The sequence below is a fragment of the Galleria mellonella genome, unplaced genomic scaffold (assembly GCF_026898425.1).
Source record: "Galleria mellonella isolate WM207_F2 unplaced genomic scaffold, CSIRO_AGI_GalMel_v1 utg213, whole genome shotgun sequence".
Lineage (NCBI taxonomy): Eukaryota > Metazoa > Arthropoda > Insecta > Lepidoptera > Pyralidae > Galleria > Galleria mellonella.
In genome coordinates this window covers 5,204,276-5,229,882 of record NW_026442039.1, presented here as the reverse complement: position 1 = coordinate 5,229,882, position 25,607 = coordinate 5,204,276, and the positions used below count along the sequence as shown (strand labels likewise).

The 25,607-nt window shown below is 31.9% G+C and overlaps 1 protein-coding gene across 8 annotated transcripts in view; it reads left to right on the top strand.

Annotated features, from left to right (window-relative positions):
* LOC113511570 (four and a half LIM domains protein 2) overlaps positions 1 to 25,501 on the top strand; it is a 217,132-nt gene extending 191,631 nt beyond the window's left edge. For 7 of the 8 annotated variants that reach the window (XM_052894502.1, XM_052894501.1, XM_052894500.1 and 4 more), the window contains 3 exons: positions 19,950 to 20,119; positions 21,755 to 21,941; positions 23,835 to 25,501. In XM_052894502.1, the coding sequence (XP_052750462.1) occupies positions 19,950 to 20,119; positions 21,755 to 21,941; positions 23,835 to 23,992 (515 nt within the window). In that variant the 3' untranslated portion in view covers positions 23,993 to 25,501. Of the gene's footprint in view, positions 1 to 1,338; positions 1,663 to 19,949; positions 20,120 to 21,754; positions 21,942 to 23,834 lie in introns of those variants that run through there. The other variant, XM_052894505.1, reaches the window with a different exon arrangement.
* Positions 25,502 to 25,607: the final 106 nt, after the last annotated feature.

The following is a 25,607-nucleotide window of genomic DNA, read 5'->3' as shown; positions in this document are numbered from 1 at the left end:
TGTCACACTGTGTAACTAGATAAGTACCCGACATTTGTTTTCTAGAAAGGTTAGTTAGGTTAAACATATGCAGTAAATTGCATGTAGGCAGCAAAGTCACCTAGTAATGTAACGAGCGATTCACAACGTATCTCAAGAGCATCGCTGACATTAATTTAGATAATCATTTACTTAGTAATGACGGAACGCGAAACATGTGTGCCTTCTAAGAATTTGTGAATGGCAATCTTGTATTAACACCATAGTAATCAATACTCTAATAACAAATAGCTTATGTTTATTTACGGTTGAATAAACATAGCTTGTAATTTTTTGTTAATTTTTTATTTAGATTTCTTTCTATCTAGGCATGCCAACCGAACTGAGGATTCACTTGGTGGGAAGTAAGAGATAATCACCACTAAATATAAACAACTATATTAATTTTTTTTATAACAAATAAATATGCTAATATAGGTAACACAAAATTCTATTACCATTACCATTCAAGAACCAGATTTTTCCACGCGTAATATTAAAAATATAAAAAACTAACCAAAATGCATATAAATAAGAACATGAATAAATTTTTAATATGTACCTAGTAATGAAGTACTAATTTATTAATATACAGAAGGTAATATAAGGCCTAAAGGAAGAACGGTCTTGAAATTCGGTTATACGCATTTACGGAAATCTGAGAAGGTTGTTATCAAAATGACAACGCAGTATTATGTTGGATTGGAGATGTCAATCATCTGAAATTACGTATTTCCCGAAAAGAAAAATAATTTAATTTTATCGTTTTTGTTTTGTTTTGTTGTGTTTGTTAAATCTATTTAATGGAGTTGTTTGGAATACGTATTTCTTTATATATAACTTATTCTGAATTGTAGGTAATCAATTTGATACAATATGCATTATGTATTTTGAATTTGGAATGGTATTTTATTTGTTGTAATATGAATGTTCAATTTATGTACATGTATACCTTACATTAGTATATATTCATTTGTCTATTTCTATTATTTTTGTTTTCTATTTAAATAATTAATAAATATATTTGTATTTAAATATTTATACTTTATTATTACTATGAAAATTAAAAATTAATTAATAAAAAAACCGTATTACACTGTAACTATATAAACATTAAGAATCCTTCAGATCCGCTTGCTTGGTATTAACAAACGCATCCCGTCTATTTAACATCATAATTGTTTCCTCATTGTGCTGACGAGATCTATCTCTCGATATTCGAAGTATTCGTTATCACATTCGATCAATTAAGTTCAATCTACAACCTACATTGTGCCTACACATAAACTCTGTCTCCCTCCACGATGTTGGCGGTAAACGGCTTCAGTACTGCACGGCGAGCCGCGAAGCCTGCACGGATACGCTTAAAACGTCAAAATTGGCGCTCTTTTTAACTTTTTAATTTTCACGGCACTAGAGTCAAAATGTCCGCGGACGTGTTGAGTGATGACTTAAAGTCTCGTCTTCATTTGACGACTAAAACAGTAGGACAGGAGAGGATACGTAGAGCGAGGGAGAATAATGAGGATGTTGCGATTTTATCCATGTTTCTGCCGAATGCCACCGCTGAAAGGGAAAACAAGAAGTTCTGTTGCGCGTTACGGGATCAGTGCCTGCTTGGAGATCCTAGAAAAACAATTGCAGGTGTAATTTTTTTTTATTTTATTCGATCCCTAATTAATTTGTAATTCTTTTCTGTCAAGTTACATTTATTACTATTAAATGCAATTATGATGAGCTTTGTTTAAAACTGGGTCAGAATGAACTGTATCTAAGGTCAAATGTCATATATTGTAGTCATACATCAATGCCAAAAATGCAAGAAGACTGTGATGTAAAACTTAAAAATATAAATAAATAAATATATAAATGAATAATCTTTTAAATTTTTATCAATATATAAGACTTGGGGACTTAATTTATATATTTTAAATTATTTACAAATTAACACTTTTGCTCATAAAATTTAAATAACTTAGTAAATGTGAATTCTAACGAAATACAAAAGAAAAGATAGAACTTTGTATTTTACATTAGTGTAAATATTCCAAATTACATGGTGTAATTAACGTTTGTAAAGTTCTATAATTTAAGCCTGGCCATTAATTCGTTCAAATCTAATTGAATGAACAATAGTCCTCTTTTATCTGTACAATCAATTAGTCCGGAGCCTGTCACTCAGTCGTGGCGCAGGCAAATTTTCATTCATTACCAACATGAATTGATGAAATTATACTTTTTTAGAATTGTATAGGCAAAATGGAAGTTATACCATAGATAAAATAATAATGTCATAGATTATTTAGAGTATTCAATTTGAGTATTAAGTACCTCATAATTAGTCTTAGGTATTTTTTTATATCCGTTCAATGTGTTTGTTTAAATTTTATTGTAAAGTACTTATAGTTTACCTTCAAAGTCCAAAAATTATAAATTTACATAGAAATACAGTAATTAACAACAGATATAATATCTGAGGATGGAAGTGATTTTCAATTTTTTTCACAGTTTTGTTCCAAAAAGATTTAATTACCGAAAAGTTTGAGAACCACTGATGTGTACCTATCTATATTTATCTATACGTATATATATCTAATCTATGTCCGGAACTACGCGGCACATCAATTTCCTCCATCCTGCACCCTTCCGGCGAACTGAAAAGTCTGCAAATGGTGTCTGTGTTTTCCCTCGCTTGTTCCTTAACCCTATTATCGTATTTTCTTCCCTTTATATATAAATAACTTCTTACGATCACGATTAATCTTCACTTAGTTATATCATAATTTAAGGTATGATTCCAAAATTAAACTATTTTTACAAATTACCCATGTTTACCTCTATTATTGGTAGTACCAACATAGAGACCGTTTTTTTTTTAGTAGTTTATTTTTAGTGGTTTTATTGATTTTGTTCATAAGTATTTTGCGTACATTAGATGATTTATTATGTATATATCCTATGATTTAAATAAAACAATTTAAATAACTTTATTGACCAAAATAAAATAAGGTAAAAAAAGCGGACTTAAAACTGATAAAAATACTATTAGTCAGTCTTTAGGATGAACAGTAAATCACGAACACGTTACATCATTATTGGGATAGGTAAAAAAATTAAAACATTTTTTGTTATACAACTTAGAATGGCAAACAAGCTGACGGCCCACCTGATGGAAAGTGGTAACCGTCGCCTATAGACATGAGCAGTACCGTGGACATAACAGAGTATACTGTTTCGCCCATGATACCCCCCATGCGTTGCCATTCCTGAGGACTCAGATGTTATTCCTCTGTACCCAGTAACTTCACGGTTGAAACACGAATGGGATGAACAATGACATGAACAATATAAGTAATAATAAAATTTTCTAACCTTAATTTTTCCCCTATTCTTTATAATTATGTGAGTTTGTAATAAGTAATCATTAAACTTGTATCTATAGTCATGACCTTATATCAGCCACTTGTCAATAAGAAAATCAAACATCAAGCAACGAGGTGTGAATTATTAAATTATTTGGACATATTTCATACTTGCTTAATCATTTGTATACGAATTTAAACTTTATATGAAAGGCTTTTTGATTTATTTTAAGAATTCATTGCCATTGCCGTTACCACGGCCTTCGCCTAAAAATGATCAGATTGATATTTTTTTAAAATATTTGTGTAAAATAAATAAATAAATAATAATATTTCAGCAGAACAAACGAATGCCTCTGATTATCTCATCAAGGAAGTACAGTCGTGATAATATTTATCCATTAAATTCACCAAAGAGAAAAAATAAAAAAAAAATGAAAAAAATTGTATAAATATTGTCTATATGGATACCAATACCAATGTCTCACTTGTATTTCTGCTATTAAACAGTGAAGGCAATGAATTTATTGGGTATAACACCTTAAACTTCAGGAGTGACAACTCATGAGCTGTAGGTACTACGAACATCGATGTATTCTGTCATGTTTATGTTCATTGGATGGAAAGTGGTAAGCGTCACTTTCCAACAGTTGAGCAGTCAGCTCACTTGTTATTCGAAATTGCATAAAAATATTTAATCGGTTCTTACACTATCTATCCAATAACTAGTTTTAAAAAATTTGTTTGAATATTGTAAAATAATTGATTTTTAAATTATCTAGATTCCATTGTAAAGAAAACAAAACTTCTTTTACTATTTCTGATAGGTACTTGAATAGTATTTATACTTTTACGACATAAGCGTATTGGAAGTCATAAAACTGTAATGAGATTAACTATAAATAGACCAAAGATCTCTTTAAAATTTATAGTTATAGCGGAAGAGATTTGTGCTTGTTTCATATTAACTTATTCACTTCAAACATAATAAATAATCTATTAAAAAAAAAGCAAGTAAAAATATAACTTAGACTAGATATTTTATACGCAATTTTAATGTCAACTTATCATAAGAATGTTATGAATATACATATATAAAAATCAACAGTACGCGTGTATAACATGCAAAACAATCTCACGATGAAATGCGTTATTCATTTCAATATTGCAGAGTGCTACTAAAAAAAATATATTCCATTCCATTTGAAAGACGCTCAACGTCGTGTTAAACAACTTGGAAACGTTGGCATTTTGCGCATAATTCCGTAATATCCGCCGGCGAAAACAAAACAAACCCAAATATTATTTAAAAATTGCGGAACAAAGCCACCGTTTATTATTCGCGGTCCATAAAATAAATACATTGATTCTTTTTGAAAATCGAACGACTAGACTGTTCAGCTTTAAGAAAACATAAGTATTCTTTTTTTAAAGAATTACAAACCAGTAACTGTATGAAAAGACTAGATACTTTTTTATTACATTTTTTTTCTTTTTTTAACACATATCCCTCTCTAATAGTGTGTATTGTTTCTACTGTAATACAAATTTTAATGTTTAATAAAATATTAAGTCGTTATTTGTTTTCTATAAATTAATTAAATTACCATCTGTCCAAATCAGTAGGTACCTATTTATGAGTGCGTCAATGGATTGAATCGGAAATTAAACACATTTCACTTGTGTAATTATGTTCTTCTTAGTTCAACATATTAATCGTTTTGTTTATTTCATATATAATATATACTACGCAAAGAAAAAAAAATGGCGGGAACGATTAACATTTAGTTTAAATTGTGTACACATATACAAATAAATAAATGAAAGGTTCTTGAGTGGCGACCCCGACGAGCAAACGCAGAATAGAATGACCTCCTACTATTTGGAGTAATGACCGCAAATGCATTGCAAGGAATCAGTGGATACAGGTGGCTAAGGACCGTTCCTTATGGCAGTCTATAGATGAGACCTATGGTCAGCAGTGGGCAAATAATGGCTGAGATGATGCCTAAATAAATAATTAAACAATGCGTAATTGTTCGTTATAATTGTAGTATACTTTTAATATTACTTGTAGAAAAATAATAATTTTCGAGTAACGACCCTCTTATACAGGGGGGAAAGGGATTGTTAGTAATGGCGACTGAGAATCCCATTGCTAGCAATATACCCAACCAGGTCCACCTCCTCGCGGTTCCCCCTGGAAACTATCATGGTTAATTCCTGATGAATTCATCATGATGGGCTAACTGGCCTGTTTTCATTCTCACCTATCACCCTTCACTGGTGCTCCGCCAGCGTATCCCGTTAGCGCAGGCGGGGTTACCATTCCATTTTCACCCATCAAAAAAAAAAAAAAAGACCCTCTTATACATGACGCTGGCAGAAATGCTCGTAAAAATGTTGACCGACTGCCATTAAGAAAAAGAGGAAAAAGAAACGACGCCAAAAATATTATACCTATATAAAGAAGGTTTAATATTAAAAAATGTTCTCACACTTCGTTTATATTAAAATTAATTAATTAGTATAGAAAGTTTTATTGATTAAATAATGCGTAAAGATATACGCTACAAAGTATTTGTGTAAATATTTTGCGTTAATATACAAACTCTATTCCTATAATAATGGTGTCTTAAATCATATAGATAGAGCATCGAGCCTTAAAAATGAGTCAACTTTTTGTCAGCTAATTGTCAAATTAGCAATTTTTTTTTATTCTATATACTGACGCACACAATGTATTTTGACGTACTTATCTATATTTAATTAATTAAAAATTATGTTGCGCATTAAAAAGGTACAGAATTTATAAGGCAAAATAAATATAGAAGTAATAAAGGAATCACTGAACTATTTATCACACAAAATATCATGAAAAAGTTGACCAGTTAAATCTAAAAATGGTGTCTATAGTGCAGTTCATATCTATATGTGACGATTACCGCTTTTCGTCAGATGAACAGTTTATTTGCCAATTTAACTTATATAAAAATAATATATAATAACAAAAAATTTGTAACTTTCGTCGATGCAAATATATTGAAAACAAAAAACATTCTTCATTTATTTAACACAAAAACCTCTCGAGATCATAGACTACTCACGTATTGACATATACAAATGATTTGTGTCCCATCCCACATAACTTTCACAATTTCTCGTAACACAATGACAAAATAAGCCGTCTCGATCAATCGAAACTCCAATCGATAATCAACAGTGTCTACAGCTGTAGATTTAGACGGACTTGACACTAAAACTTAAAATGAATCTAGAACAGTGTTAGTCTCTAATGACTCGATGATGAGTGTAACTCTATCATGACTACAGCTTAATTTTTTATTATTAAGAAACTTGTTTCAATAAATAGATATGTATAATGGATACCGATATGATATCTATATATTGGGTTCCTCTGTACATTGATAGCGGAAAAAAAGGTCATCACTCTTTTCGACATCCCCCATTTAAATAATTCTATTTTTAAATCACCCTTAAATTACCTACCTAGTTTTATGTGATTCGCTTATTAAAGCACTACCTATTTCAACTATTAAATTTATGAAGACAATGTCACGAAAATGTTGACAATAACAAAGCAATCCCAATGCAACGATGCTTCAAATCACGTACACTTGTTTCATATTTAAAACTAGTTTCGTAAAATTAAATTTATTACGAATTTAAATAAATTTATAATGTAAATTTGCCTTAACATATCAATCACAATAAACCACGTACATATTAATTGCCTATATTAAATCTCAATTAATGGTAAACAAGATAATTGTAAAACATGTTACTCACTCACACGTATTTGTAAAACTTTCGATTCGTAACCTTACAAAAACAAAAGGCAAAGTTGAAGGAATCTCTCGTATCAATTAAAATGGAAAACGGTAATTAATTTGTCAAAATATTGCAATCAAGTTTAAGTTCAGCTTAAATAGCTTTTAAAGAAATAAATCTCAGTATAAAACAGTATAAAATATATGAAGTACTTATATTCGCTTTTTTTTAACGAATTCCAAAAGAAGAAAATTCTCAATACGCTCGTATTATTATATATCATCATCTTCCTACCCTTATCCCAATCATTTGGGGTCGGCATAATATGATTTTATCCATATTACAAAAAGATTTGGTTTTTTAGTTTTACGACCGGCCACCTGCCTGATGTCAACCCTCTTTAGTAAATTATATATATATATATATATATATATATATATATATATATATATATATATATACTTCAGTACCTTCGTATTTCTTCGTATTTAATTGGATTATCACTCACATTGGTCCCAAACTCAATTTATCGCAGTTAAAGTACAAGCATTTAAAGTAATATTAAACTTGATTTCATCAATAAAGGATAACGTGAGATAAGATAAGCTGCTGAATCAATAAGATACGTTTATCAATAAATAAGTAAAGAAATAAAAAAAAAAAACTGGTAAAAAAACTATTTATTGAAGTGAAAGTTTAAGTTAATTAATAACTTGTATTATGTGTTTTTTTATCTTAGGTTCAATTCCTGATATAACTATGAACTTTAGGGAAATTATATAAAAGAAACTGTGAGGTTCCTCGTGAAATAAATTCCAATAAATCGATATTAAAATTGGGACATTTAACACTCTCGAATTGCAATACTAGCTACATAATAGTTCCATATTGTTCTGATAAATGCATATCAGCGTTACTTGCCAATGTAAACTATTGTAGAAATTATTGTAGAAATTAGGTTGTAATTGGGGTTTATATATGTATATATTTAATAAAACACAACATGCTATCAACATGTTATTATAGTACCTATAATAATTGTATAAGCTTGTTTTTGAAATATATTTCTTTTCTGATCGTACACCATTTTACAGTTTGCTACAATTGATTACTTTTTTTTATAAGTCATACCATAAGATTGATGTGCCAGCTTTATAAGGCTCTCGGAACAGATGGTGACTGGATCGCCTTAGCCTTCACTTATCACATGTTTGATCCTTAACCTCTCGGATATAAGATATCATGTTTATAGACATCAATCATGAGGGATATATCAATCAATCAATAATCAATCAATATAGTTAACTTTTCCCGCTAAAAAAATGCGTTCAAATTATATTACACAAATCTTTTTTAACACTCGGTCGTAATTATGGAACTCTATTGATTTAGAAAAATATAAAAATACCCAATCATTTTTTAAACAGGCCTAAATATAATCATATTTAATCAAATTATCCACTCATTTTTCATGTTTATAGCAAATTGTGTATAAAACTTTTTATTTATTTTTTTTTAATTATGACGTCTCAGTCTCATATTCAGAATCCTTTAATATTCTTATTCTATCCTACGATAACTTTTTATTCATTTTTAATATGTTAAATTTGAGTTTAGTTTTTTTTTTTTTTAACGTCTAAAACAGACATTTTTTTACACTACTATAGTTGCAAACTTCCATCAACCCGTCTGATGGTGAACGGAGTTACGGCAACCCCGTTTACAGTCAGAGGGGGCCTATGAACACGGATGTCACGCGCGCATTGCCAACCCTTAGGAAACCTTAATACATTTTTTTTTAAATTTTAACAAGAACAATGCAACGTAATCATTTAGGTCGAAGAATGCATTGAAAATGCGTCTTATCAACGCACGTGCTCACCAGGTGCAGTGTACACGTGCCTGATAACATTTTTCCCGCCAAATACCTAAACTCTATGCCTCCACGGCCGTTATCTATGTTCAGTTTAGATTCATTCTGCACAAATCAGCGATTCGCGTGCGACCGTTTCATTTTAATACCGTTTTTATTACTTCTACAAAAGAAAAATTGATAGTCCGCTATACAGTACAGTCATGAATCTTAATGGGAATGTCAGATAATAATGCAATGAAAGTTAATTCTTTTGTAATTTAATCCGCAAATAAATCTTCAAAGTTTTAGAAACGGTTTGGTATTTCCCGCGGTTTCACCCGTTCATCGGTGAATATTGTGGAAACTAAGGGTAGTGGAAAGGAAGGAAAGTTATGTTTCAATTTAGCATTTATATGTAAAAACAATTTAATATTTTTTGCTGTTTACGAATACCTACTCGCTGAGTACTCGTAGTAAGATTTCAGGTATTGTTTTCTTTAATTCCGTTTCCATATTTTCCGTTCAGATACATAGTAGATATACGTTCTAGTACTTCTAGACTAGAGTTAATTTTAAGTTAAGTTAATTTATGTTGTCTAAAAAATGTATTAACATAAATAATAATTTATTAAGGGTAGCAGTGAAATTACAAGGTACAAAGGCATAATCCTCAGGAATGGCAACGCATGAAGGGTATCATGAGCGTCACAGTGTACTCTATTATTTCTAAGATACTGTACAAGTCTATAGGCGACGTATACCACTTTTCATCAAATATTCTCTCAGCTTATTTGCCGTTCTAAGTTGCATAAAAAAAATTAAGGAATTGGTCACACTGATTGATCTGATCATATGTAACATTAAATATTAAAATCTATCCAGTGTATTTATATATATATATATATATATATATATATATATATATATATATATATATATATATATATATATATATATATATATATATATATATATAATATATATATATATATAATGCTAAATAGCAAACAAATTAATAGTATAGCTGAGTATCTATTTGATTACGTAGAAGAAATGATGTCACTAAACCAAACAATAACAATATTTAATTAGTTAAGCACTTAATTTGTACAATACAACTGTTTTATTTATTATTGGTCTAGACGTAAGTGTCTATATAATAAGTATACAGCGATCCTCCTAGTAGTCGATGGCAATATAATTTTAGCATAGATAACCCTACCATTAGGGTTGTCACATTCCTAAAACCATCTGCCCTGAAAAGCCCTAACAGTACTAAGAAATTGACCATTTTTATGATTGAATGAAAAAAAAATTGATTTAGGATAGAATGTATATTTTAATTGTTTATAACATTATTTAAAAAAAAGATAGACACTCCATCATCATCATCGTATGACATTTGTTTAAGTCGAGTTAGTCACGTAATGGACCATAGCGTGTCACCATTATCTGAGCAAAACAAATTGTCCATGCCATTCAAGCTTACATTGACGTTAAAATCATCCACAGACTCGTTTTTAATTTAAATTCTATCATAACAGCAGTAAAGTCGAAGATTCCTTGTACTCATGTAAAACACACGAAATAGCTGGTAATTTGTCTGCACCAGTGTAAACTAACCTTGATCTTCTTACGTCATTGTCAGTATTGTCAGAAAACTGGTTTGTATGGAAATATTTTGTATGTTTATAGTAATATATACACATCCAAGTGGCACAGAACGGCACAAAATGAGATGATCAATATAAAACATTCTAGTCTCTAAAAAAATCTTGAGATGTATAGTTAGAATACTAAAAACTGCTTGATTTAAAAGTTTAGTACATTGTGATCTTAAAATCAAGAGTGACAAGACACAAAGATGCAATATACCTACATAGTTGCCAGATTGAATAGTTTTCCGCAATTTTAGATAAAAATAAAAATTCTGTTTGTGAAATTTTGAACATCTGAAGTTGGAAAAATTTGGAAAAAAAAAATTTGAGGTTTGGGTACAAAATTATAATTCGCATTTGGCAACCCTGACAATGTACCCTGTGATGTCCGTCAAATGTACCATTAGCTTGTTTGCCACGCCCAACTGCATAAAAATATTAATTAAATAATGGTATGACATACTAATTAATGGCTTATACTATTCTGTGTTACTGGTAAACTGTACATAGATCTACATGTATTACTAAAAATATAGAATTAAATGAAAAAGTTAATTTGCGAGAGTTATTATGAACACGTGCCTAATCATTTATTAAATAAAATTAGGAATTGTTGCAATAGACGTACTAACAGCTTTTTCTATAACTTCTAAATTTTATTATTTGATTTTCCACAACGAAAGTTACTCTTGTTTGTTGTGTGTTGCCATTTAGGACAATTGACATTGACAGATGTGTCAGCCATGTTCTTAAAAGAGTCTAGCCTCAGTATTAAGAATAAAATTAAAAGTTTCACAACAAAAACATTCGATGGCTACCACGTAATGCATTTACAATTTTAGATGTAGAATTATATGTACATAGTGTATATTATGTCTTGTACCAGGTATAATCTTGTCTGAACGCCAAAATTCTAGATGAAACATCGCTGCCAGTACGAGTTTGTTTTCAACTTATCTAAAAAAAGCTCTAATAGGTGCAGATAGTTTTAGAAGCGATGAATAAAGCTTTCGAATTGAAAGTGCCCAAAATAACAGCAGAGAGAAACATATTTTGAACAATCGCTATTGGTGTTTCGCCGGTTTAGACAATACAATTAATATATAGATAGAACTTTATGTGGCAAATTGAATAGAATATATATTTTTCATATTTATTTTTATAACCTCGTTGGTCTTGCGGCTTATCACCCCACTTTACTTTCCAATGGTCGCAGGTTCGATCCCTACGCAATACAAGCATTTGTATTGTATTAGTACGTCTGGTTTATATTGGTCTGGATGTTTTCTATGTATATATATGTATTAATATGTATGTATTTTTAAAAAAATATATTAATTTGTGTATATCATAATATTTTTATAATTATGTAATTTATTTGTTTGTATGAATTTAATTGTAAATTTACGTGACATAGATGACTCAAATAAAGTGTTTATCTATCACATTACACATATAATGACTATTCATAGGAAATGGTTCAAAATGCGAACGAATTTTTTCTCAATCAACCAACCATATCTATTTTACCATAAATGTAACAACTATTTAATGCACTTTTGAGCATGCAATTTGGCAAAATAATAATAATAATATTTATTATTACAAGCTACAATGGCCTAATTTCTTAGTAACATAATCTTAGCCAAATGTTAGTACATCTTTCAATAAAATAAATAAATAAAAGAAAAACAAATAATAAACAAATTTGGTCACCGCTGAAGCATCCCATTTGAGATACCACAACAGTGACCAATGTAAGGGCACTCAAACTTGCTTGCAATCATATTTTTTTAATTGCTTTCCTTGCTATCAATTAAAAGTACCCATAATCGGCGAGCGTGTATGAAAAGATTGATGAATTTGGAAGAAGCGAAAGAGGTTTGTTTGTATCGAAACATTTGGCGTTCTATTGTTTATGCCTACCCTAATGGGAGACAGGCGTGACATATATGTATGTATGCTTTCCTTGACTTGCACTATATGTAGGTATATTTACTCCGTTACCACATGGGCCTCGTTGTAAAACAACAAAGTTTATAACTATGTAATTGAACTCATATCTATGTAAACAACAGTTGCTTCTCACAAACGGATGTAGCCCTGAACAGTGTCCAAAGGAGTTGATGGCTTATTTATTCCGATTATACGTACGGAACCACCCACGTCGGACTTACATCACCGGTAAGCGACCTTCGCAGATGTTCGCGTTAATCGTTCGCACATACATACAGATGCTGTTCGGCGACTGCCCTTGCGTCTGGTAACGCGAAAAGATGAAAGAACCACATTGTCTTTAATTGATGTTTCATACTTTTACTCGTATATAAGTACGTATAATAAATACTATTATGTTTTTACTGTATGTACAGTCGAGGTCGCCAGAGGTCGCAACTCCCTCGTGGGAAGGATAAAAAAACAGTGACACCACTGATATCACTCTATATAAAGTATAAATAAATCTGAAATTCCGACAATAATATCGTCATCGTTAATTTAATTTTGAAAGTTTTTAATTATACTTTTCATAATATACCTTTTTTTTATGCAACTTAGAATGGCAAACAAGCTGACGACCCACCTGATGGAAAGTGGTAACCGTCGCCTATAAACATGAGCAGTACCATGGACATAACAGAGTATACTGTTTCGCCCATGATACCCCCATGCGTTCCCATTCCTGAAGACTCAGGTGTTATTCCTCTTTACCCAGTAAATTCACGCAATATCCCACCCTTCAAACCGAAACACAGCTATGTAAACACAACTGCTTCACGGTAGAAACACGAATGGGACAGAGCAATCGACTTTTGTACAAAGTCTCCCTCTGGTATACCTGTATAGATATATACTTATATATTATTATTCTTTATTGTACTTGTAAATTACATTTTTAATGCATTTATAAATATTGTGAGCAAGGGTGGATTTATCTCTGACAGAGATCGCTTCCAATCAACCCAATATATAATACGAGTGTACTTAGTAAATAAATAAATAAATTTATTGATAATAAATTATTGCAGTAATGTATTCATAAACTAGTTTGTATGCACCTAACAACCTATTGAAGATTTAAAGACTTACATCATCTTAAATGACATTGGTGAATTAAAATAGTAATACACAGAAATAGTTAAATAATTTATAATAAAAGCTCTACTCTTTTTCACCGCGTTTTCAGGACCGGATCTGGCAGGGTATATTGCTAGCAATGGGGCTGGTAGTCCGCATTACTATCTCCCCCCCCCCCAATATAATCCCCATATATAATCCTATTAATATATTATAAATGCCAGTTTGTAAGAATAGACAGATGGATGAATGTTTGATGTTCTTTCACGCAAAAACTACTTAACGGATTTGAACGAAATTTTGTTAACGGATAGATTATCTCCTAAGTTCCTAACTTAGCACATAGGATAGTTTATGTACTAAATTAGCCACAGTATATAGCTAGTTCTGTATATAAACGAGATCAGTTCAATAAAAAAGGAATAACACCTGAATACTCAGGAATAGCAACGCATGGGGGGTATCATGGGCGAAACAGTATACTCAATTATGTCCATGGTACTGCTCATGTCTATAGGCGACGGTTACCACTTTCCATCAGGTGGACCGTCAGCTTGTTTGCCATTCTAAGTTGTATAAAAAAAAAATCGCAGATATATACCTATAGATCGATAGAAATAATCTGTGGTCGCTTGCAAATGTAGAAACAACATTTCCTTTCAACATTAAAAGGTATACGTAATTAAATTATATTGAACTCAGTATTCAAACAACTTTCTCTGCGTCCTAGAAATCTCCCTGTGAATATAAAATATTTACAATTAATTATCGATCATCGACAACATCCCACAGAATACGATGACTAATTACAAACTGTCTGCGATCATGATTATTCATGACAGTTTGAATCAGCGTAGAACATTCATGATTGAAGCTAAATAGATATAAAATTTGACATAACTCTTGATTTATGACTTGTTGTCTTTTATACTAATGTTTTTTATTTGTTTATTTTATTTATTCATTAGTACAAATATGTGTACATGGCGGATTTAATGCTAAAAGTATTCTCTCCCAGTCAACCATAGGGAAGTGTCAGAATACACGAATGCGGTACTAGTAATTATTGATATACATACATACTAAAATTACATATATAAACGAATAAATATATATAAATAACAAATATACTTAAATATATGTATGATATAAGGAGGAAAGATTTGATTGTTTGTTTGTAATGGATAACTCAAAAACTGTCAGTGATATCACAGGGTACAGAGGAATAACACCTGAGTCCTCTGAAATGGCGACGCATGGGGGGGTATCATGGGCGAAACAGTATACTCTGTTATGTCCACGGTACTGCTCATGTCTATTGGCGACAGTTGCCACTTATCATCAGGTGGGCCGTCAGCTTGTTTACCATTCTAAATTACATAAAAGAAAAATCAAAAACTACTCAAACGATTTTAAAAATTCCTTCACCTATAGAAAGCTACAGTATCACTAAGTAACATAGGTTATATATTATTTTCGAAAATTGTATTTACCTGAGTGAAACCGGGTCGAATCGCTAGTATGTTATAGCTACATAAGTAATTACAATCTTGATATTTATTTAGATATTTATTTATTTAAACTTTAATGCACAGTGAAACTATGTACATATGGCGGACTTAACACCGAACGGTGTTCTCTGCCAGTCAACCATTGGACAAACCGAGAAATAAGTAGGCGGTGCATTATCGAATTGAAGAAATATAAAAAATAATCTATTAAAATAATATAAAAGATATCTATTGTTTGAGATAAACCGCAAATAGGACAGTCAAGTACAACCACAAGAATAGGGTTTTATTTACAAGTATATCAAACATATACGAATAGTAGAGGAATTTTCTAAACAGTCATTTTATTGAAATGATTTTTTCTTTTATCTGTTTCATCATAAATTACAACATAATCTATGGTTTTAACATACTAATATTACTTATATCATTTGTTAATTGCCCACTGCTAAATACAGACCTATTGAGGCGGCTTGCCAATCGCAATTGGATTTTATTGATGTTTTAGGATGGCCCCTGCTGCCCATCCCTCAACAATTAAATTCCTTTAGCCTCTTGCGACATCCACGGTAAAGTAAGGTGTAGCCCATTCTATGCCGGGACCACAAAGCAACAAATATTGCTAGTTCAGAATCTTTAATTATTTTATTATTACACTTTTAGTCATGAATATATAAACATATTTTTTTTGATGGGTGAAAATGGTATGGTAACTCCGACTGCGCTAACGGGATACGCTGGCGGAGCACCCGTGAAGTGTGTTAGATGAGAATGAAAACAGGCCAGTTAGCCCATCACGATGAATTCATCAGGAATTAACAATGATAGTTTCCAGGGGGAACCGCGAGGAGGTCGACCTGGTTGGGTATATTGCTAGCAATGGGATTCTCAGTCTCCATTACTAACTATCCCTTCTCCCCTATATAAACATATTTTATTAATAATTATCAAATATCCATACATGCAGACTTTTATATGGAAACTAATTAGACATAGCTTTAAATTTTAAAGCTTTAAAATATCATATATATTACATTAAGATATAACACACGTAACAAATTTCATTCAAATCCGTTCAATAGTTTTTCCGTGAAAGAGTAACAAAAATCCATCAATCCATTATAATAAGAATCATTTACATATGATCATCGAATTGAATGCACTATAGACATAAAAAAAAGTTGTTCGAAAGTGTAGCTTGCTCTGTACAAGGCAAAGGAAAAAAACCTAATACCTACCCGCGCGTAGGAGCTAACACCTTTAATTTTAACTAGATACGTATTAGTCACTTTAGTTAATAACCTGTTATATTTACGTGGGTGCCTTTATGTCGACAACTATCCTAGTTACATAGCAGAATAACCGTCCGTTCTGTGCCGCACTAGTCTCAGTGGAACGTAATTAAAAAAAAGAACAATATCCTTTCACTGGTGTCGTGTCGATACGAAACAATGGAAAGCGGGCGATTTAACCGTTTGCATGATTTATATTCAGAACTTTATTGTCATTGTCTGATTGTCTCCAAAGCGGGAGTCCCATTGATTGCTTAAAGTTTTTTTTTTTTTTTATGCCTATGTAAATCCAAGTTCAAAACGAGTAAAACATATTATTTGATCACATTGATGTCAGACCATTATGATGAATTCAACAAGAATTAATAATGATGGTTTCCAGGGGGAACTGCGTGGAGGTCGACCTGACCCTATACTAATGGGGAGAAGAGATTGTTAATAATGCTTACTATCAATATACCCTGTCAGATAGAGCTCCACACGCCCCCCCCCCCCCTGGAAACCATCGTGCTTAGTTCCAGGTGTATTCATCACGGTGGGCTAACTGACCTGCCTTTTCATTTTTACCTATCATCTCTCACTGGTACCCCGCCAGCATATACCATTCCATTATTGTTCTTTTAAAAAAATATTGCTAGCAACGGAAATTTACTAACAAAACCTCTCCCTCCAATGCAACCCTAGTAGTTCCTATAACTACACACTGTATCCACATGACGGATCGGATACCTACACGGATCGTAAACATATCCACAGTTAGATCGTATAGAATCACGCTATCTAGAACAAATTTGCGACGTAGTATCTGTAAGTTTTCCTATTAAAGTTTTCCACGATAACTTATTACTTTTCTTATTTCCTATAACTTATGTATCATTTTAGTTCGTTGCGATATAGCTAGTGACGATTAGGGCGTAGCAATAAAAGTTTACAGACTACAAAAGTTGCGTAGTTCTATACTTTAATAGTTGTATTGCCAACTGTTTATACCTCAATGATGACGATTCATAATTCTTGATTCGATGATGTATTGTTATAGAAATGTTATTGTATAAAAAGTCCAAATACACATAGAAAAAAATTTAAGAACATTCCCTTTTTTAAAATCGGTTGAAAATCATATCAAACCTTCTTACAAAATCTTGGGTGTGTTGTGAAAAAAAAATTAATCGTTCCACGCTTTTAATAGTATTATTTTTGCCTATAAATCTACATCTGTAGTTTGTGCTTAGATGTTTTTCTAAAGTTTCAAATACTTTTTTTCCATCGAAATACAAGTTTTCCGGGATAGCTTAATAAGAATTTTATTGCTTGACTAATTAATAAACATTTTAACTCCCTATTACAATACTTTTTAAATGCTAAATCGATTAGAAATATTAAAAATTGCCACACTTTTAAATATGCCTCATAAATAATGTCATTATTCAATCAAGTCTTCCCTATCGATCCTAGTTCGATGAACCTTGAACGCTGCAACATTTGCGTGCAACCATCAAATATCCCATACCGGCAATGACACATGCAAGCTACCAGGGACATGCGACGTATCGTGGCACGATAACTATGCAGTTTACGACATCATAAATACAAGAAACCATTGTAAACTTGCACGAATGCCGTATTGTATTGTGTGAAACATATTGAATGTCAATAGATTTATCATTAAATGTAGTTTGAACGAGATGTATTCGCACATAATCTTTTAATCTCATTTATCTCTGTAGATCCGGTTCGAAGGACCATAGATAAACTTCTATACTTAACAAAATAATCAATCATAATACAAAAGAAATTACGTTTTTGAAATAAGTTAAATAACATTATTGATTGTAAAAATAACCTCAAAATCATTTCAATAGGTACAGAAAACAGCATGGCCCATATAATTTAATTCTTGATTGACTACTTGTAATATTAAACCATTAATGGTTTCCCTTAATTTGAGATTAATTGACTAGCAGTTATTTATTTTGAATGTTCTCGAAGAAGGTGTGGATATAGCAATAAATTAGTAATTAATAATTAGTTTTATCTTTGGTTGTAATAGTTATAAAAACATATTTTTTAGTTTTGAACATACCGAGTCCTGTTACTCAAATAAACAAATATTCTATTCTTCCTATATTTCTCTCTCGAGTATAGGTAGACTTATTGTAAACAGATGCATTATAGAAACCTTGACATGTAGACATTAGACGCGGAACTAATCTTACAGAACTGTTATTGAGTTCGTTATACCTAAAATCGGCACCTCAATTCATATTCGTGAGAGTGCTATTGCTTTTTTATAATACTTTTATTATCTTTGATTGCCAGAATCACGATATTAACGTTTTTTTTTTTTTGAAGTACCTAATTCTGTTCGAAAAAATATTATCATTCTAAATTTAAAAATAAGAAAGAGTATAACTTAAATAACAAATAATATAGATGCTTTTATCTGGGTAATAGTTATATGTACATCCCTGCCTTCTTAATTCTTTTTACATTTTTAGATTGAATTTAATTTATAAAAATATTTAAACATTTCGATTCTGTTTTTCTATCATAGATAGATATTTAGCAAACAGTCAATAGGTCATCTAAATATTATAAAACTTTCATAACACTTATGTCCTGGCACTCATTATAAAATATTGCTAGGGATTACAGATCTCTCTCGTAAAAGGAGAACTTCGGTTTACTGTTACCATGCTATCCAAGCGCCTTCAGTTTCCGATAGGACAACAAAAACAATAGAAATGATATTCTTAAAATGATAACATTAACAATTCAAGAATTCTTTCTTCTGGGCATGGATGTCTTCTATAGAATAAGGAAATAACATACTAGTAATACTACCACACTTGCCAAGCTATTTACCATAACGTTTCATTTTCTTGAAGAATGATTTTGCCAGACCAGAGAAACTTTACCACAGGGAGACTTTGTACAAAAGTCGTTTGTTTGCCACCTCTGTCCTATTCGTGTTTCTACCGAATGAAACAGTTGTGTTTGTATGACTGTGTTTTGGTTTGAAGAGTGGTATATAGCAGTAAATTTACAGGGTACAGAGGTATAACACCTGAGTTTTTAGGAATGGCGACGCATGGGGTATATCATGGGCGAAACAGTGCACTCTGTTATGTCCATGGTACTGCTCATGTCTATAGGCGACTGTTACCACTTTCCATCAGGTGGACTGTCAGCTTGTTTGCCTTTCTAAGTTGCTTAAAAAAATATAAAAGAATAAAAAATCTATCTACTTCGTAATGTCCAATTTTGTTCAGTGACCAACTACTTTAGTCTTATCTTGCTCTTAATAAGTGGCAATATGTATATTTACTTCGTCATCAGAGTTCTTATAATTTTCGTCTCTAAACAGACTATTTCTTCTTCGACAGGTACCAAGAAGATGGAATACAAGACCAGGCAGTGGCACGAGAAGTGTTTCTGCTGCGTCGTGTGCAAGAACCCAATCGGCACGAAGAGCTTCATCCCCCGGGAGCAGGAGATCTACTGCGCCGGCTGCTACGAGGACAAGTTCGCCACCCGCTGCGTTAAATGCAACAAGGTATATCCTTTCAATCGAATGCATATCTTAATTAGACTATATTTAAGTCTAGATTTTAACACCTTATACAACTACAGTACTGGGTTAACATTGACGAATTTAATACAAAATGTACCTGCGGCATTTTCGAAACCTAATAATTAATATTTTATTTTAATTCCTATAGACTATGCCTATCATGCTGTCTAGTGCCGGCATATAATGGGCCACCACTTCCTTACCCGTATGTGTCGTAAGAGGCTAAGAATGATAATTGTGAAAAGCTATGAACTTAATGGTCCAGAGATTCGCAGCAGCGTCCCACTTAAAACATAACCAAAGCATAACTGTGGTTCCCAACCCGCTTGCCAAGTGTATCGACTACTGACAAAACTCTCCATGTAGGGAAAGCCAATGTTCAGTAGCGGACAGTTAAGGGCTGAAACAATAAAATACCTATAGTCTGTTTCAATACAATTTATTGAAAATGTAAACAAATAAATTATTAATCCGATCATAAGACAGTTTGCCGATGCAGCTAATGTTAATATATAATAAATGTACCTATATATGTTTGTATATGATAATATTTATATAATAGTGCGCCACCTACCCTTTGTCTTTTTCTCAGTGTCCTCTACCCAAAGGTTGTCTGGAAGAGATTGCTTAGCGATAAGGCCGCCTTTTGTATCACTTCTCATTAATATTTACTGTATTTGTTATTTCTCTTTTTACTTGGTGCAATAAAGTGTAAAATAAATAAATAAAAAATATATTAATTGCTCGAATATTATGATTTAGTACTGATTTCGTTTAAAGAATGTTTTTGCGATAATTCTATTAAAACATACTACCTACAATACTAATTTCAAAGTGAAAAATTTACAACTATTATATAGGTAGGTGTCTATCAGAAGACATCGAAAGAACGATCCGATACAATTAAAAAAGTTTTGACTTTCTAAACAATTCATGAATAAAGAATTTAAGAGTTTCAACTTAATTGATAAAACTCACGATACAAACTTAAATGATGCAAAAGTCGATTTAAATAACAGAGAGAAACTTTGTCGTGTAGAACATTAAATAAATGAGGTGTCAGGTTCGTTTCCAGTTGAGGTGAAACAAAAGGGGATAAGATTACTTACATTAACAAATAGCTATGATTTTAGAAAATTCTCTAAATCATTCGGATAACAGCTTAACATTCTCCACAAAATAATAATAATCATCATCATATCGGCCGTTAACTGTCCACTGCTGAATATATATATATATATATATATATATATATATATATATATATATATATATATATATATATATATATATATATATATATATCGCTATTATCGCTGGCAATGAAGCCACTAATCCCCGCTATTAATCCTGCAATCGCCTCTATCTCTAATTACTCCATTAGCGATTATAGTCGTGAAGTTATTTTATATATTATAGTTTCTATAGACAAATATTGCCATTTACCACTTGTCTTTTTTCTTAGTGTCCTCCACTCAAAGATTGTCTCGAAGGGATTGCTCAGCGATAAGGCCACCTTTTATATCATTTCTTATTAAAAATAACTGTATTTATTATTTATATAAATGGTAGAATAAAGTGTAAATGAATAATATATATTCAAATATATCATTTCAGATCATCACGCAAGGCGGCGTAACATACAAGAACGAGCCGTGGCACCGCGAGTGTTTCACGTGTACCAACTGCAACACTTCGCTGGCAGGCCAGAGATTCACCTCCCGCGACGAGAAGCCATACTGCGCTGAATGCTTCGGAGAATTGTTCGCCAAGCGCTGTACCTCTTGCAGCAAGCCTATCACTGGTATATATAATTTGCTGTACTATATTTCTAAGGTTTTTTTAATGGGTGATAATTAATTAATGGGTCAGTCAGTCCATCCTGACAAATTCAACAAGAATTGTTCACGACAGCTTCCAAGAGGAACCACGTGGAGGTCAACCTAATACGGTATATTGCTAGCAATGGGGCTATCAAACTCCATTGCTAACAATCCCTTTCCCCCTGTATTTCTAAGGTTAGCTGACTTACCTACAGTAAAATTTGGACAGTAAACTTTTACGACCTTGTCTTGTCGTCCAAATGGTCGCGGGTTCGATTCGAGCGCAATATAAACATTTGTGTTCATAAATAGATATGTCTGTTTATACTGTTTTCGGTTGTCGGGATGTTATTATTGTATAATGTGTATATTTTTTATACCATTAAGTTGGCAAACAAGCATACGGCCTATGTGATGGTAAGCGGTTACAGTAGCCTATGAACGCCTGCAATACCAGACGTATTCTGAAATTTTTGAAGTCTTTAAAAAATCTCGACAGGGAGCTTATTTCATAACCTAAACGTTCGTGAGAGGAAAAATCTACGAACCACACCGTACGCAACCATCTAGGCTCTAGGTGAAATCTCTGTCGTTGTATTTACTACAACCACAGAATTAATAAATCATAGGGAAAAAAAATTAAAACATTTTTTTATTTGCTATAAACAGTGCCAAAATATTAACTCTCACTACTACTTACTACTACAACATACAGAGTATGAGAAACCTGAGGAAAGGGATTGTTAGTAATGGGATCAAAATAGCCCTATTACTAGCAATATACCCTGTCAGGTCGACCTCCACGTGGTTCCCCTTGGAAACCATCGTGACTAATTCTAGTTTAATTCGTTAGGATGGGCTAACTGACCTACTTTCATCTTCATGTGTCATCCTTCATCTGTCATCTCTCACTGGTGGCCCGCCAGTGTATACCAATAGCGCAGACGGGGTTACCATACCATTATCACCCATTAAAAAAAAACCTCCATATCTCTTTGTGTACAACATTTATTAGTGTATATATAAATGGTATAAATAGATATACACCAAGTTGTTAAAGCGAAGGATAGTTGCAAACAACTTCCAAAACATAAGATACCTCCTGAATACTTAATAGTCCAATAAAACTTTCCATTTTTGTTAGTAAATTGCATTTACCTACCCGTACATCGTATAGGTAGGTAATACTACTTAATTACATCACGCAAGGCTAATATCGGAGCTATTTATATAACGCATCGTAAGGTAAACTATTACGGACAATCTTTGGACTGAATCCAAACTCGAATATATCTCTGATACCAACAATACGTGGTCGTAAAAAAAAAACAGTGTTACATACACGAGTACCTTAGATCCCTCCAATTAAGAGTCCATTCACACAGACTGGCTCGAACAGAAAAACAGATTTTAATAGCGTTTAAAATAGCGTTTTAGGTTCGGGGTCAAACTATCTATTAAGCAGTGTAAGCAAATGGCCAGTGGTCTCGCACCAGATAAATTTCTTTTCGAATTTTTTTTTAAATGAAAATTACATATAAAAATTTGTATTTAACAAACCCTCAATGAAAACATTGTCTTTTTTTATTACGCCATTATATTTAAATATATTTTGTAACGCGTTTCAAGTTGGTATATTATATAATAGTATTTTTTTTTGTAAGGGAAACGTGCATTGCATAGGGCATGATTAATTCCGCACTGCTTAAATTAATGGAATAAGGTTTATTTCTCCATCAAATAAGAATTATATAAAAAATTTATGCTGTTTTAATTCCTGTACCTACCCCACATCTACACTTTGTTCAACTGTATTCTTGTTAACTAGGATATTTCAAGTCGATATCAAAAAATAATAATTTTATTATTTCCAGGCATCGGTGGCACACGATTCATCTCATTCGAAGATCGCCACTGGCACAACGACTGCTTCATCTGCGCTCAGTGCAAGACCTCCCTGGTCGGCAAAGGTTTCATCACCGACGGACAAGACATCATTTGCCCGGAGTGCGCCAAACAGAAGCTAATGTAAATAAATGACGCCAGCTTGCACTAACGCTTCCTCTCGTCAGGTGTGTAACTGCCCTTTACCAACTTGAGAGCAATTTTAAAAATCGAATAACAACTCAACGTCGATTTAGAATTAAGAAAAAATATCCAGATTCTAGCAACATAGAAACAAACAAAAGTTACTGGCCACTAAAGATCTACGAAAAAAAAAACAGGCCACATTAAAAAAAATATATTTAGCGCATGGCGAAAATTCAGCACGTTTATTTTTTAAATTATTAAAAAAATGTGACTGACCATAGATTTTTGTGCTTGTGCAGCGTAAATACCATCCTACCGGTAGTCGCTAACGCCAGAGACTGGTGCGCGTTCAAAAAGCAGGAAACATCCAGCGATGAGCTTTTCGACCTTGTCGACAAAATGAACTTTCGTAAGGTCGTCCCTTAGTTATTTGTTACTTAGAAGCGTTGTTGAAGATATTTTTTATACAAAAACTCGAAAAAATCACAAAAAAAAAAGTGGATGCACAAATATATATTAAGTATTAATTTCGCTTTTTTACTGAACTCTATTTAAGATGTTTATATATTTTGACTGTTTAGTTTGATATTCTCACTAATATCGTCCACAATATCTATTTATCGAGTATTGGTTATATATTATGCTAATCGCCATATAATTTCGCTTTGGCTGTTGTATTAGTCCGTTAGATAATATTGTCAATTTACCTAGAGCGATTCACACGATGCCTTACTAATAACATATCTAAGTCAATTTCGAGGATATATATATATATATAATTTGTGTTGTATGTATATGCATATAAATATTATGATATATTCAACATGCTCTGGTGCTACCAGATTTCATGTCTTAAATCTAGACACTTCCAAAAGGATTTGTATTAAGTGCTTGTCATTGTTTAAAATGCGTAACATAGTGTTTAAGAAATTATATTGACAGAGTAATGTATTTGTTAAGTATTTATTTTTACGGGAGTATGCACTTTTTAATGTAACATCGGCGGTGTTACCATGTCACAGAAAACACTTCGAGATTTTTAGCTGTAGTGTTGCCATAATTATTACTCACCGCCGTCAGACACAACCTAACAATAACTATTTGTTAAGTGACGCGAAAAGTCATCTAGTTTTACTAATGAAAAAAAATATATAAAATATGATAAAATATTTTTGTTCTCGAATAGGAATCGTGTTACAATAATGTAATTGAATGTTATTGATATTTTTACATGACTATAATAATATTTTTTAGATTTTAGAGTCGTATTTATAAGAGTATAACATCTGTGTTTTGTGATCGCATTCGCGAGCTGACCACGAAATGTATGGGGATCATTTTATAAGGGTTACTTGTTAAGGGTTAAATTATTCTAATGTTGATTATTAATTTATAATACTGTGTACACTTGAAACTGCTTAGTTGTGTGATCTGATCTAATTAAATCTTTGTATATCTATCTACCCATAGATTGTAAAACTATGAAACTGAAATAAACGATAAAAATTAACCGCATTGTTAGTTATGGTTAGTTAATAGTTAATCCCCGGCAACTTTGTTGCGTAAACTTCCTTTAAATTCAAATATCCATGTACTAAATTACATCAGAATCAATG